At 39.6% G+C, this 16337-nt stretch overlaps 1 protein-coding gene across 3 annotated transcripts; it reads right to left on the reverse strand.

The window, feature by feature from the left end:
- Positions 1 to 179: 179 nt before the first annotated feature.
- Positions 180 to 16228, reverse strand: RECQL (RecQ like helicase). Of its 3 annotated transcripts, XR_014226375.1 has the most exons (17): positions 16204 to 16222; positions 15114 to 15219; positions 14725 to 14797; positions 13413 to 13610; positions 11360 to 11539; positions 10723 to 10829; positions 9580 to 9778; positions 7960 to 8126; positions 7490 to 7571; positions 6284 to 6432; positions 6074 to 6191; positions 5288 to 5426; positions 4491 to 4582; positions 2499 to 2718; positions 1304 to 1433; positions 863 to 1110; positions 180 to 520 (listed from the first exon to the last, which is right to left on the reverse strand). XR_014226375.1 is itself a non-coding variant. In XM_082280806.1 (16 exons), the coding sequence occupies exons 3-16, from the start codon at positions 14738 to 14740 to the stop codon at positions 922 to 924; spliced, it is 1986 nt and encodes a 661-aa protein (XP_082136932.1). In that variant the 5' UTR covers positions 14741 to 14797; positions 15028 to 15219; positions 16204 to 16228; the 3' UTR covers positions 180 to 921. The 3 variants fall into 3 exon arrangements, 2 of the variants coding, with proteins under 2 accessions (XP_082136932.1, XP_082136931.1); XM_082280806.1 differs by having other exon boundaries at positions 180 to 1110; positions 15028 to 15219; positions 16204 to 16228; XM_082280805.1 differs by having other exon boundaries at positions 180 to 1110.
- Between the last annotated feature and the right edge of the window lie 109 nt (positions 16229 to 16337).

The raw sequence follows: 16337 nt of genomic DNA on the forward strand, positions 1-16337 counted from the left end.
AGCTGTTGAGTTTTTCCCAGGCTGGCAGGTTGTCTTGTTTGTAAACCTAAATTTAGGTACTTTTGCAAAGCACAGAAGTTAGAAATTTCTATCTGAATAACAAGCTAGAGAAATCTAATTCTAAAAGCAACAGACATTTCAAAGGGACAAATACACATAATATTTCAGTCATAAATACAGTATTTCACTCAAATATACCACAGTGGGTATAGGGACACATGTCCTTGCTCAGAACTGCAGAGGTGGCAATGCCCACATGGGCTGGGCCAACCAGCCCTGGCAGAGCAGCAGCTTTGACCCAGCCAGGGCTCCAGAGGAAGGATGCAGCAGCATCCCAGTCTCTGGCTGTCCGATGTCACTCCCTGGGACTGGTGACAGCAGCCGCCCTGGGGAAGCTGTGCTGTGGCTGCAGTGGAGTCACTGGTGAAGGAGGAGAGTCACCTGCACAGCAGGCAGAAGGAACAGGAGGTGACAGGGTCTCCAGAGACACTGCAGAGCTAAGGACCACCACAGTCCTGTGCTGCAAAGGAGGGAAATTTCAAGATGACTCTCACGGGAGTAGTGGGTGGAGACTCCCACAGCAAGGAAGTCTGGAAACCTCTGGAAGTCCGTCCCAGATGGCACGATCCTGCCATAGTGTTACTGTATAGTACACTTCCAAAAGAGTTAAAAAAGCAACATGGTTTATACAGGTTTTGTAATCATTGATGTATCCTAAGATATGCACCAATTATTTTGACAGGAAACACTTTTTCCTTTACTACTAGCATCCTTCTAGATTTGACAGTTTTTAAGAGTATTTGTTCCCTGTTCAGTGTTTATTAAATAAAAATACCATTACTAAAGCACAAACTGAACTTACACACTGCATTGTCCATGGAGCAGCAACCATGATTAGATCCTAAATGTAGTCTGTGACACTCAGTCAATAACTACTGGTTGGTCATTTCCACCTGCCTGAAGCTTAGGCTTCTTTGCTTTTAAGTTAGGACCACAGCTGGGCCGTTTATGTTCCTGTGATTTCTTCACCACTGAATCTTGGACAGTCTTTGATACAGTCTGGGCATTTTCTCTGCTTCCTTTCAAATTTGAAGATTGGGATGGTTTGACCTGTAAGATATAAAGACTTCAATTAAAATTCTAACATTGTTTTCCTTCTTTTTCCATGTTCCCACATAAGAGAGAAGATATTTATGAGGTTGACTGCATTACTACAAAACATATTTTGAGCAGATACTAAATAATTAAATTAAGCTCTAATGGAGAAGATATCTATATAGCAAACCAGTACAGATCTAAATACCTTGAAAACACTTTTCCCGTTTGTTATCCCTTCTATGGTGATCACGTGTCCGTCATTTTTCAGCAGCCGGGCTTTCGGTCCCACCTTCAGGTAGGATATTGTAGCAAAGGCTGTGAAGCTGAAATCCTCCCTGCATGAATTAAATCAGTGTTACAAGGGAAGGCTGAAGACAGAGGCCAGACTATGCAGGGGGAAAAAATCATAGAATCATTAAGGTTAGAAAAGACCTCAAAGATCAAGTCCAACCATCAAGCCAGCACCGCCATTAAACATGTCCTCAAGTGCCATATCCACATGTTTTGTGAACACTCCCAGGGATGGTGGCTTCACCACTTCCCTGGGCAGCCTGCTTTGATCTCAACAACTCTTCCCATATTGAAAGGGACACATAACCCTTCACATAATCCATTCTGATGGATGTTCCAAACAGCAGCTTCATTCTGCTTTACCTATCTAAGCAGGCACTCAGTTGATTTAGAGCTACTCTGGCCAACACTTAGCACAATTCAGTTTGTGGACCTTTAAACACACAAAAACGCTCAGACATGCACTTGGTCAATCTCTTGAAACACGTGGAGGAAAAGGAAAAAAGATGTAATAAGTCATCTGCTCACCCTCTTAGTAATATTAAAAAAAAAGTCAGCTGTATGGAGAGATGCAAAGAAAAATTAAGACAAAATAAAGGGATTAGGTCATTTGTAGATATTCTTGAACTTATAAAATTGTATGAGAAGACAAAACACATAGCACACAGACAGCTTACAGAGGCAGCACTGTTATTTTACTATACTTTCTTAAAATTTCTGAGTAGCATTTTACACATTAGCTAGTCTTTCCTGACTTAGACATCATATGGGCTTTTGCTTTCCTTATGCATGGAATGTGAGTGAGATCTGTATAAACTGCAGGCTTCTCCAAAATGAATCCTGCTGCAGATTTAAATGTTCTATCTGAATATAGAAGACCCTAGCTTTTTAAAATTGCACAAGATGCAGCATGTCAAATGTTCCTCCAACTTTTGAAATAGAAATAGAGCAATATTTGAAGCATTTTTAAGAATACATTAAATGCATCTGAAATAAGAATACAGAATGTATCCATTAATGTTATACAGAAGTTACAAGAGAGCAAAGAAAAATGACTACTGAATGTTAAAAAACCAAAACAAAGAAAACAAAATAGTTGTCTTACATACTTCAGATACTGCTGCAGCAATAAATGGGCAATAATTCTCTCAAGCTCCTCTCGAGGGTGCTTGGGTGGAGTAACTTCAGGCACCCTGAATTTGGACACACCTTTCCCAGACCAGGCATCAATTAATTTCAGTGGGGTAAGTTTCTCACTCATGCTGTCAGCTTGCTCAATGATCTTGATTAGATCCCTGCAGTATCCTGTTACATCCATCTTCTCACATGCTGCAAGTAAAAGTAAAGGAACTAAATAGAAAGTTCTTTGTAGTTATATGTAGCTATTAATATATATCTTTGTGCTGTATAATAGCAATACTTTTTTTGTTTTGCTTTTATACTAACTTAACAAATAAAGTGGTAACTTTTCTTCTGTCAAATCAGGATATATGTATACTCACGTATTTTTCTCCATTATTGAAACTCCCATCTGACAAACATTTATACTTGTATTTAATGTTACAAACCAGAAATTATTTCAAAGCATAAAATTTGCAATGTAGCTACTATGTTACTCTAGAACTGGATTCCTTTTCCTCACCCACAGTGTTTAATTATGAAAAGATTAGAGAGCACAGAAGAGGTGAAGACTGTGAGACATTTCTTCTCTCAAGACAGATATGGACAAAATGAGACAGACATAAAAAGCAATAATTACATTATAATAATTAGCTTCATCATCAATAACAATTCTGAGCACCAACTCATCAACGTAGTACATAATGATCAGATCATGGCACAGAATTACCTCAACTGACTGACACTAAGGATTAAGTACTGTAAAACAAGTACTACTGCTAAGTTTCCTTAGGGCTTGCTTAAGTATCAAAAGGCCCTAGAGGTGAAGAAGTAAACAGGATATATTTCAACTTTATTTCATCACAGGGCTCCTGCAAGCCTTGGGGACAAGCCAGCTCCATACTCTTCCCAAATTCTGATCCCAGAGTACATTTCAGCTAAGCCCCATTTCTAATTAGGAGATAACAAGACATTGTTACTTGCAAGATTTTGCAAAAGACTTTTATTATACAATAAAACTGTATAATGAAAAAAAGTTAAATTTTGGTTTGTCTGCTTTACACCCCAGAAACATAGAGGGGAAATAAAGTCGTTATGAGAACAGCTTTGAATACAGAATTGTTCCTAAGTTTTTTCAAGTGTTGATCACTGTATTATCCAAATGCTTTTTGCAACAGATATGTGTTATGAGGAGACAGTATTTTCCACATATTACAAGAATTCACCTAGTTGGTCCTCAGTAAGATTTAAGGTGATTTTGTGCAACCTTTAGAGATGCCCAAGACCAACTTTCTCTCAGCTCTTTCAGAGCTTTCTTGCTTTCCATGGGGTTTCCCATGTTCAAGTCACAGCACTCACTTTTTAAGTGCAACAACAGATGCTTTGTTCATCTTCTGAGTCTTTCAGCTTTCTGATGGGTACCAAAAATCACAGCAAAACCTTGAATTAGAGTGCTCAGTTGTTCTGCACACCTGTCATGTGCAGTCCTGACACAGGAACATCTCATGAGCGTGCAGCCCTGAAATCCTCAGGGATTTTTCCAGGCAAGTTGTGAGAGGCCATGCAAACTGTACCTTCCTCAGAGCCTGAGTGTGACAGTATGACATGCAGGGGCTCTTTCTCAATAAAGCTTTCACACCCAAAAAAATCCTGAAACAAAACCTGACACAACCAGAATCCTTTTAAAACAGGTAAGCCAAATCTCCCCCTTGCCCCAGCTTTTCTTTTGGGAACAGGTGAACAGCTGAGCCTGAAAAATACCAAAGTGTCCAACCTCAGGCAAAAAAGCCAAACAAGGAAGTATCCTGCTAAACACCCTGAACTTGGCAACAGCAGGCCACCAAAAACTGATGTCCATAACAAAATCTGCACCTCAAAAACAGTCAGTAATACAAGCACAGATCCCAAAATTTGCTTATAGTTTTTCTACACAAGGTGTTTCTTTAAATCAACTTTTCCCATGTTCTCTGTCCTTTACCTACCATTCTCTCTACAGCAGTTATCACACATTCTGTTGCAGTTTGCAGAATCCCACACTTCATCAAAGTGGTGGGCTATGAGCACCCGGCGACACCTAAGGAGCAGAGAGCAAAGGGAGGCTATAGAACACAAGTGAATTTATAACACCTCTGTTATACGTCATGAAAATGGCAAAAAAGGTCCTTAGGGACAGCTCAGATCTCAAAACAAGCATGAAGAATTATCACAGGAAAAATCAGAGAACAAATACTGCAACACCAGTATTCCCTATCAGCTGTGCCAATAGGAATAATGATTTAACACTGGTGTAGGAACAGTTTGGTTGAAGCGGAAAAGTATAATTGCAATTTCAAGAGAATGAAAAATGGTAAGAATATGAACTCATTGTTACACTGAGGCCACCAAAGGCTTTACTGGATGCACCAGTTGTCCACAACACAGGTATACCTATTTTCCATGAAGTATTCCAGATAGCTCAGTGGAGCAGGTGAAGCATTAAACACTCTAGCTTAGAGTCAAAACCAAAGCATTCCAGTATTTCCTCTGACTGAAATCCAAACAGTCTTTGTTGACAGATATTTCACCTCAACATAACCACTTCCAGAATTGAATCCTGAAGCTGGCAAGCTCATTCCTGTTTTTGTGGGTAGTTTTGTTTGGTGATGGGTTCATTTTGGTTTTGTTTCCTGTTTTTTTCTTTTGTTTTGGTTTTTTTTTTTTTTTTTCAAATGCCCTCTAAAAACCCCAACAAAGTTGGCCTATTTGAAAACTAAGCAACCAAGCCACCACAGTAACTTACTTGTTCATATTTTGGCAATAAGATACCATATCATACAGCTTCTCTTGGCCAACATTTTCCATCACTACCATTGAGCTGATTCTGAATATATCTCCGAACCCGTAATACAAAATGCAGTCAGCTTTTTGGTCATCTCTACCTGCAATGCATTAAAATGAACAGAAAATTAAAACCTCAACCAATTGCCCCTCAAGTTCCTTGAAAAGCTTTTCTCCACATAGACTCAAATCTGCCTTTAAAAAAGTACTGAAACGAACAAGATCAAAAAAACCAAAACACCACAAAATGTTTTTTTGGGGGGGAGGGGGAGATTGGCCAGAACAGGCATTTAGTGCTACTGAACATTGATCAATTCTTAAAATTCCCTGCTCCAGACTCCCCATCCTACTTGTATTTCTGAAATTCATACAGTGATTAAACACCATCTAGAGACAATCTGAGCAAATCATACATCCCAGTCACTATACAAAATAAAAAAATGAAAAATTGTATCTCAAATCCATGTCATCTTATTCTGGTAAGCCACAGACGTGATTAAAATCAAGTAATTAAAAAAATGCAGAGTGGAGGTCTAGGTACCCAGAACCTTCTTTGTTATACTGCAGTAGAGGCCAGGTCATGAATGCAGTTTATATTTACAGCCTCTTTACAGAGGCAGTGTCATTTTACCCTTTGAAAACTATCTCAAAGCCAGGAGACTGCACAAATGCCTGGAAAACTGAAGGACAGTTTTACTGGTTTAATGGATGTAAATGGCAACTTCACAAAAGCCACTTCCTAGAATACCTGCACGTCCACTCTCTTGGTAGTAGTTTTCCATGGACTTGCTCATAGAGTGATGGATTACAAACCTCACATCAGGTTTATCAATTCCCATGCCAAAAGCAACTGTTGCCACTACAACCTGGAAAAAAGAAAAAGATTAAGAAATCATCAAGGTACCAAACCACAATTTGTTTAAATGAGACGTAAGTACATGAACAGTATTTACTTAACCTGGATTTGATTTGTTGCCCATCCTTTATGAACTTTGGTTTTATATTTAGCATCCATGTTTGCATGGTAAGTCCCTGCCTTGATTCCCAGTTTCTGCAAACTCACAGTAACTTGCTCAGAATCCTTCTGAGAAAAACAGTACACAATTCCTGCACAAAAGTGAAAGAGGTCTTGTAATGCCTTAAAAAGGCCAAACAATCCCCAATACTTAAAAAAACAATTGTGAAAGTTTTATTAGCTTATAAAAGAAATAATTTAAAACCACTATACAGTCTTTGAGCTTGTTTAGTCCATGGTATTGGTATTCATGAAGGAAACTTCAATTATCACCTTGGACCTGAAGGTTAAAGAGGAAATACAGGTGCCAATCCATAGAATCATGAAGTATCCTATTAATATTAAAGGAGGACAATGCTTATTAAAGCTACTATAAAGAGGTGCTGCTATTCCTTATGACATCTATGGCATCTCACCTGAGGTTTCAGTTAAATCTGCTTTTTGTCATTAACCAGGCTGGGCTAAATCAGGGATTATACACAAAGCCATGTGATTTGTGATCATCTTAGCACAGTTTGTGCTCAGGGAGCTGCTCCTCACAGCCACAGAGCTCCAAGCAGAGACAGGGACAGACTGCTGCTCCGGAAACCTGGGTTCTGCTGCCTTGGAAAGATGTCTCTCCTCTTTATTTCCACTACGTAATTTATTGATTACACAAGTCCAACCTTTACAGTTCTGCTTTTATCTACAATTAACCCCATAACATCCATTCTGGGCACTGAGTAACAGATGACCCTTATGATCAAATATGAAAAAACATGTTAAAGATAACAAGTATCCTGACACATAGATACTAAATAATGTGTGATTTAAGAACACAGAGACAACCTTTTCTGAGCTTTGCTTTTCCAATCTTGAAACTTCCTATTATTCTTACCTATGTAAACATTTTTCTACAGACATCAACATTCCAGTTCAATACTTCAGAAGATATGAGTAAGCAGTAAAGACATTTAAACACCAATGAACGAAGAGAGAAATTATTCAAGGTATGGATCTTATAAATTTAATTTATTCTAATGCTGGATGTTTAATGTATGGTAAAGGCAGAATTTCTCTACATGCTTCATGATCACTTGAAAACATCCCAATATCCTTGTAATGCTGAAGGTTATGAAAAATAACATGTGTCTTTTTGACACTTTTTACCTGACAGTCCTTTGTATCTTCCATTAATGGTCTTAACTATGTCCTCAATGAAATCTTCGTTATTTGAAGGCTTATGCCGAACCTCAAAAATATATTATGCACAAGTCAAAGTTCAAGTGGGCAAACAGTCTGCCAAAAAACTTTTTTCACTTTTTCCAGTATAATAAACACAACTCTTCTGCCATTTAAAAAAAATTACTATATTCTCTTTATGAACAATCAGATTACAACTCAAAAGTCCACAGAAAAATAAACCCCAAAACAAACCTGCAAGCTTTCCCCACAAAGAACAATAAACAAACCTGTGGCCAGAGTGAAAATACAGCACAACACAATAATTCACAACCTTTTTGCCATCATGGGACATATTTTCCAACAGGTTGAAGCAGTCTGAACCTGCTGCCTGCCTCTCTCCTTCCCAGAGACAGCACAACAGCACTGCAGCCAAAAAAACAGGTAACAAGACCTACCTCATAGTAAAGGTTGGGTCGGTTGAAGGAAGCAGTAAAGGTAATGCACTTCTGAACATGCAAAATGTTCTGAGCATCCTTTAAAACATGATTGGTAGCTGTTGCTGTCAATCCAATCAAGGGAGTATTGGGAAACTGTCTTTTCAAGATGCCAAGAGACTTGTAGTCTAAGCAAGAAAACAAAAAGGGGAAAGAAAAAGATTTTTCATACCACAAATGCAAACTTAAAAAAGACATTCATGTAGATAGTATTTAATGGGGTAATACTGCAATAAATGTTATTACTGCTAAACTACTACAGAACTAGTTTACACATCCAAAGGAAGTAACAAGCAGATAGCACTTGTCAAAAGAGATGTCTTCTAACTGAATTTTAAAGAAGCAATCACAGAATCATTTGGGTTGGAAAACACCTTAAAGACCATCTCGTTCCAACCCCCCTGCCATGGGCAGGGACACCTTCCCTTCCACTACACCAGGTTGCTCACAGCCCCATCCAACCTGGCCTTGAACACCTCCAGGGATGGGGCATCCATAACTTCTCTGGGCAACTGTTCCCATGCCTCACCACCCTCACAGAAAAGGATTTCTTCCTAATATCCAGTCTAAATGTACTCTCAGTTTGAAGCTATTCCCCCCTGGCCTGTCACAGGCTCTTCTAAAAAGTCCCTCCCCAGTTTTCTCTTAGGCTCCCTCCAGGTACTGTAAGGCTGCGATTATCAGCCACAATTCAGAAGGCAAAAATATATGGAAATATAAATTTTTAAAAAGTTAGAAAAATATGTGTGGCACTGTATTAAACAACACTCAGGTTATTTTGCAGGTCTGTTTTTACAGCTTTTGAGTAAACGGGAACTTTTCTAATAAACAAGCAATGTGGAATTTGGATACATAGCCCAGACTGTAATAATAAAAGATGTTAAAGACTCAGTACTGACAATCACCTGCTGCCTTAGAACAGAAATGCAGCCAGAGGTACATATCCAAATTCCACACTGCCTGTTGAACTAGCCTGGCTCTTGGCTCAGGCGCCACTTTCTAGCAAAACCGCTAAGAGGGACTTTACAATTAATATTGCTTCAAATCAGGTTTTCTTTCAAAGACAAAGAAACAGTAACCAACAATATTCTATAATCTCCAAGAGAGGAAGAAGACTGAAGCACACCTTCTTTTCCTGTAAGCAAAGGACATTTGTTTCCACTTGCTTTAGAGATGATTAAAATATGCCTCATGAATTTACAAAATGCTCTACCTCTTTCACCGTAAGTACCAGGGAGTAGTGTACAGAATGACGCTTTCATGTAGCAGTAGATTAAAGGTAACTATTGTCCATATTAAAGATGCCAGCTAAAACCTTTGATTTTATAAAGCTCCAATTAAAGTAAGCTGAATAAGGCGTTTTTCAGAATACTGACAGCAAAATCTATGTTGAAATCATCACTGGTAGGGACTTAGCTCCTGGACAATTTGCAAATTAAAGTCCTTGAGCTAACACAGGTACTTGTCACACATTAAGAATTTACTTAACACATGAAGAAAGCAGCTGGCCTTATTTCAGGCCCAAGTCATTATGCACTGATGCCTGAAGAACCGTGCAAAAGGCATTTCTGAGGAGCATACCAGGCCTGAAGTCATGGCCCCACTGACTGCAGCAATGCACCTCATCCACAGCGATGCGAGCCAGGCACCCAGCCTGATAAGCCTTCTCCAGCTTGGACATGAACATTTTGCTCTTTGCAATCTTCTCAGGGGTCACATAAATGAGCTTCAGTTTTGAATTCCTGTTCAGCATTTCTGTGTGGACCCACTTCACATGTTCCTGTTCAAAACAAAACGAGAGAGCAGGGGGTAACAAACTGGGACAACACACTGAGGTTGTCTAGTGCTAAGGTTCTTAAGAGGTGATTAGCAATTCATAAGGTGTAATTACCAGAGACTGATAAACTGTTCCACGGTATTGACCACTACAAGCCTTTGTAGAAGATCGCGATATATAAAATGGTCATTTTAATACTTAGAAAATCTGTGATGGAACTTTGAAGAAGCAAAATGTTGAATATGTGTCTTTGCTCCATCGTGTGGTATCAATATTTTCCCAATAAACTATGATGTCCCAAACATGCCTGTGATACTGCAAGTGTAAAATAATTCCTTGCACACAACAGTGGTTTTTATTACTGAGTTTTCAGAGTGCTCTGCATCAAAGCAGGCTTCAAGTTTGGCACAAGCACATTTAACTTATCGAATCCAGTGTCACATGCAAGTTAATGGTCACGGCCTCCTGCTAGTCAGGAAATAGCTGTAAAAGAAGCAATTGTCTAGTAAGAGACTGGGAAATAAGTTGCTTCTTGGCCTCTGGATCAAACAGCTCACCACCCTATAGTAAGAGAGAAATAATTATATGTAAAAGCCTGCACTGCTCAACATGGTAGTAGTGGACAAAAATCACCTACTTCAAGTCTAGAAACTGAGTAAAAATGTACAACACCCACCAGCCAAAGGTACTTCACATCCTCTAAATAGCTCCAAGAAATCTATTTATTCCACAGAAGGTGTTGGTTCCCATGTGTTGTTGTCAGTAAAACATGAACAAAAGATACTTAACCACCTTGCCCATATCACGGCACCCTCTTGGCTGTTGATAGATACTGTTGATAGAACAGCATTAGCTGATAAATCTCTCATCCATTCAACATTCACAAGTAACTACACAGAGGGGAGACACCAGCACATACACCACAAAACACGTGAAGTTAAACATACCTTGCTGCTTGAGGCATTTAATAAAGCTGCAGAAATACCAAGCTGTTCCAAAACCATGAGCTGATCTTCCATGAGAGATATCAAAGGACATATCACCAGTGTGAAACCTGTAACAACCAATCGTTGTGCAAACTGAGCAGTTCAGATGTCACAAATATCCCCTCTAATTCTTTTTACTGATGTGTCAGCCCTGCTCTGAAGAAACTGCCAGATGTAAGCTTAAGCTTCATACACAGCAGCAGATTCCCCTCCTAGATAGCTGGCATGTGAGAGCCAGATCCCATAGGGATAATTCTTATTAAAGGCCCATGGCATGAACCTCCCCACAGGGTCTAGACCACAAACAACTGAGCTGCAACAGACAGAGTATAAAGATATGCAAAACAAAACAAGTTGGATATCTGTGTCATGAGGTGCTGATTTACCATAGAACTAAGCAGTGACAGGTAGTGATAAATTTGGCCTTTGTAAACAAGTAAACTTCCAGTGCAATTGAATGAGTTATTAAAAAAACCTAACAAAACCAAATCAACCAAACAAAAACCACACCAAATAATGTTCATTCTCCAAACAACTATAAAAGGGAGAAAATAAATCTAATTCTTTATATTATGTCCTTTTTTTTCCCCTTCCATACCATCAGAACAGACAGCTGGTAACTGGTAACAAAGGCTCTTTCCACCACCCGTAGGCATGACAAGAAATATATCCTTTCCTGCCATTGCAGCATTCACTGTTTCAAGTTGCAGGGATCTAAACTTCTGGAGTTTAAATTTGCTCTGCAGTGCAGTCTTTATCTTCTCATACCATGGAAAATCTGTTAAGGGAAAAAACCAACTCAACAAACACATTTCATAAGCAAATTAAAATATAAGAAGGAGGAGTGATTTACATATTCAATAACTAAATCTGGCAGCAACACAATTTTAGCTCTGGAAAAGTGTTTAAAGATTCAATAATGGCACAGAAAAAGCTCCACACAACCTGAGTCTGGATACACCATTTTCTAGGGTGGACCTTTGAAAACTCAAATTGTAAACACAATCCACCTCCAGACCAAAGCTCTCATTGCACATGGATGTGAACTAATGTGAAATACTCAAAACAGATGAACTTCATAGTGCTAATGATCGTGTTAACTCATTAGTCCAAAATTAACTAGAAATTAGAAACCCCTCTGAAAATAAATAAAACCAGACACTGAGCCCTACAAGAGTTACTCAAATGCTTGCTTCATACAAATGCAGCAATTACAAATAGTATACTTGAGTAGGGATACAATTTTTCCATATATTCCATCAGTAATAAGCATTTGTAAAAACAACAAAAAAAAAAAGGAGGCGGAAAAGTTGTTTAATCTTCCCCAAAATCACCACCCCAACATGCTTATAATAGGTTTTTCTTTTCTTCAATAAAGAGCTAAAGACTGCATTTTTTAAAGACGAAATACTGTAAAAACTTAAATTATGCTTCCTGATGCATCTTTTTGGTACCATTAAAATTAAAATGCAGAAAAACCATGGGAGCTCCGGGTTACACCACATGCAATGCAAGAATTAACTCTGGGGCCTGAGGTGACATTGCAAAGAAATTTACAAAGAGCACAGTCAAAATCCAAGGCTCTCTGAAACCAAGAAAAGCCTCCCACTGACTTCCATGAGCTTTCTACTGGGAACAAATTTAGCTGCTGCTCTTGTTCAACACATACACAGCATCTGATTGCAAAGATACTAATTTTCAAAGCACAGGAAGACAGAATTAGGCATAGAACTACACAAACCAAGTGATTTTTTCAATAGCATAATTTGCAATGATAAACTATCAGTGTTCTTACATTTGCATAATACTCCTCAAACACATAGATAAATATGGATTCAACTACAACATTAATTTCATTTTTTTAAATGACAAAAAAGCTTATATATACAATAGATATAGGCACTTCCAAATTGAAAATTAAATTAAAATGGAGAAAAAAAATATCTGAGTAAAATTTGGCAAGGCATAACATGGCCAAGAACCACCAACTATCCAGGACTTCAGTTAATGTTTAACTTGAAAGACAGCAGCCCTCACACCACCATGAGGCACTTGCCACTTGCACTAATTCTACCACAATAATGTATTCTAGGTTATTTTTGGCAGTCGGCATCCATCTAATTCGCATTAATTTGGTAAGACAATGAGGCTACATAACCCATCACAAATGCCACCAATGTCCTACCCACTCAAGCAAGAGGAAACACAAAACCAGCAAGAAACAACTCTAAGTGCAAAATTGTCAGTATCAAATCCTGAGAAAATCCAGAGCAATTTGTTTTACTACACAAACAAGGATAAGTACTGCAATATAATTTAAGTATTTAGTATACAAGTATTGTAATAAAAATTTACTCTGGGATTCTAAGAGCAAATGAAATCATGACTTTGCAACAAGCAAAGAATTAAAGTAGTTATAACAGGCCATTCTGACAGAACAGATAATTCTGCCCAGAACAACTCAAGATTAGTGTTTAGGAATATCCAGTGAGACAAGTACAAACACTACCCCATTACCTTGGCAGTCAGCCAGCTGATGAAAATTGAATAGGACAATACCATTATCCAAACAAAACTCTGTATAAAGTGCAATTTCCTCTACTGAATTAGATCACCTTTCTGCTAAAATATTAGAATTTGAATCTGCAAACCTTTTTTGTTCCATTCCTCAGCTGAGGTTTCAGTGTCTTTACTTCCACCTGCCTCCAAGTCTCCTGAGGACTGTTTTATCAGATTCTTTACTCTCATCTTCTTTTGAAGGAGTTCCTGCTGCTTATCCACAAGCTCCTGTATCTGCATCTCCACTGCTTGCAGCTCATTCTCAATGGACACCAGCACCTCCTCTAGCACTGCAAGGAAAAGCAAGAAGAAGGCACAATAGAGACTAGTCATGTGCTGATGCCAGTTTTAATTATATTAATTGTACTCCAATCCCAATGTAAGCATAACACAAACAAGTTGTTAATAGAAAGCATTTATTTACATGTGAGAAGCAACATTAACCTCCAGCAAGTCAAATTCTTCTGGAGCTGAAAACAGGGCCATTAGCAAAAAGCTAATGTTTCATGCACCAAGATCTCCCTCCTGCACAGAACAAGAGGATCTGATGAACAACAAGGTTTGGATATAGCAGAAAATGCTTTTACAAACACAAGCCATCGTTCACGTGAAAAAAATGAAGGAAACACTCCTCAAAAGCTTAGGTTACACACGTGAATCTTTGGCAGGAATTTGCCTCTTTCCATCCCAATAGGCATGTGTGTGAATTGCAGATTGTGTTCTAGAAGCCAATCCCCAGAGTTTAAAAGAATAATTAACACATACGCCTGCATGCCAAGCATGTATCACTATTTCAGAGCCAGGTCAGAAAAGCATAAGAAGAAATTACTTCCTCCCCCACACCCAGAAAACCCAAGAGATTTTGGTCCAACCAGAGCAGATATGGTAATATGGTTATGGAAACAAAAATGTGTGATATGGAAAAAAAATCCTCATTTCAAGTGGCACAAAATGGTGACAAGTTGTCTTCCTAAATGCCCACTGCTACTCAGCAGAAAAGAGTTACAAATATCTTAAAATACGAACCACATTTTCAAAATATTGAAAACCAAGTAATTTCCTTGACAAACTTGATTTTCATCATACAATAGCTTGGGTTGGAAGGGACCTTAAAGCTCATCTTGTTCCAACCCCTCTGCCACTAGTACAGGTTGCCCAGAGCCCCATCCAAACTGGCCTTGAACACTTCCAGGGATGGGGCATTTTGGGTTAGTTTTACCTAAGAAATAAAAAGTTTTCCAGTAAAAGAATTTTTTTCCTTCAAATCTTAAGTATAATAGCACAGACCCCACAAACTCTTTTCTACATACCATAAATTCATATAAATAACAATAAGTAACATCAGGTGATTGTGTCTGTTAAACAACAGCAAAATGAACATATGGAATATTAATTGTGGATTACCTGCAACAGCTGTCATCTTTAGAGATTAAAGAATGTTATCCTTAGGAGATCTTATTTAACCAAGCAACTGTCACTAAAAAGAAAATGAAATAAATATATCTTAAAATATATTTTATAAGGCAACCTTCTCAACTTAGAACAAATTTACTGCAGGAGATTCTTCATTACCAGAGCTGTTAATATAACAGTTTAAGAACTGGTTAATTTAATTTGCTTATGTAAAGAAGCTCCACTAGATGACAACTGCTTTCTCCCTTCTGCAAAATGGATGAACACAAACTCACAACCAATTCCACAACTCACCAGGCTTCTAAATGAATCCAAGTGAATTTTGACCAAGTCATAAATTTCCTGCAAGAAGAATGCTCTAACGTAGACCAGTCACTCACCAAGTGTCCATTATCTTTTTTGATCTCTTCAAAGACCATTTTACAGAAGTCTGAACACATTATGTTGTGCCCCTTAGAAAGGGAGCCACCATAAGACCTAGAGGACCTGTTAGGAGGAAGTGAAAATGTGGTTTGGTTCAGAGAAGGGGGATTGATTTTGAATAGATCATCAGTGAAATGAACATAGAATTCTATTTATTGGCTCATTTTTTGAACAACAATCTTCGTCACATTATATGTTAACAATACCAAACTCAAGAAACTTGATGTTTTCTCTCTGTTATTGAATTTTGAACTATTTATTACATACATAGAAGCAGAGTCTAATGGAAGGTGAAAGGGAATAAATTCAGCAGATCCTCACTATCAGCTGATTCCACCATAACAAAGATCTTCCCCGCTCCTATAAATGGAGGAGGAAATATATATTAAAAATGATGTGTGAATAAAACACTTCTGCATCACCCAGGGCCAGATCCAGACGCCTCTTAATCCCTTCCAGGGATGGTGACTCCACCACATCCCTGGGCAACCTACTCCAGTGTGGGAATATTCATACGCATATAGTGTGACGATTATATGGAACACATACACGAAGATATATAGTGAACATATACATTGGAATATCCTCCGCACTCCTCACCCACACGGCAGCCGCGGGCACGGTGCTTTTCAGGCCGGAAGCACCTACTCGGTAGGGCTGCAGGGCGGGGACAGACAGACGGACGGACGGACGGAGGCTGCGGACGGCAGGCAAGGAAGCCCCTGCTCGGCGATGCAGGATGGAGCAAGGGAAGGAGATTGCTGGGGGAGGCAAAGAAGCACCTGCTCAGGGAGTGCAGGGGAGGGAGGCACTTCCTCGGTGGATGCCGGGCGGAGCGGGACGGATGAAGGGACAGAGACTGCCAGGGCCAGGCAGGGGACGCCACCGCGCCTCGCTGCCGTGTCCTCCCGTGCGGCGGGCTCAGGCCTGGCTCGGACTGATAGCTCCCACAGCTACCCCAAGGGTTAGTACCAGCCGCGCTCCCGCACCTTTTATCCTTTATCCCTTATCCCTTATCCCTCACCCGCCCCGCGCCCCCGCTCCCACCTGTGCCGCGCGCGCCGGCCCCGCCCCTTCCGCCGCCCGCCCTCAGCCACTGGCGTGCGAGGCCCGCCGCGAGCGCCGCCCCTCCGCCAATCAGCGCCGGCCGCGGGCCGTGGGCGGGGGAGCGCGCCCGAGCG

The sequence above is a fragment of the Coloeus monedula genome (assembly GCF_965178545.1).
Source record: "Coloeus monedula genome assembly, chromosome: 4".
In the NCBI taxonomy this organism is placed as follows: Eukaryota; Metazoa; Chordata; class Aves; order Passeriformes; family Corvidae; genus Coloeus; species Coloeus monedula.

What these genes read in the sequence shown, in the direction of transcription:
- RECQL (XM_082280806.1), bottom strand. An exon ending in TGAGGAATGGAACAAAAAAG is followed by an intron (nt 11,540 to 13,412) that starts GTTTGCAGATTC and finishes TTCCCTTAACAG; the next exon opens with ATTTTCCATGGTATGAGAAG. An exon ending in CCAAGAGAGTGGACGTGCAG is followed by an intron (nt 5,427 to 6,073) that starts GTATTCTAGGAA and finishes AATGCATTGCAG; the next exon opens with GTAGAGATGACCAAAAAGCT.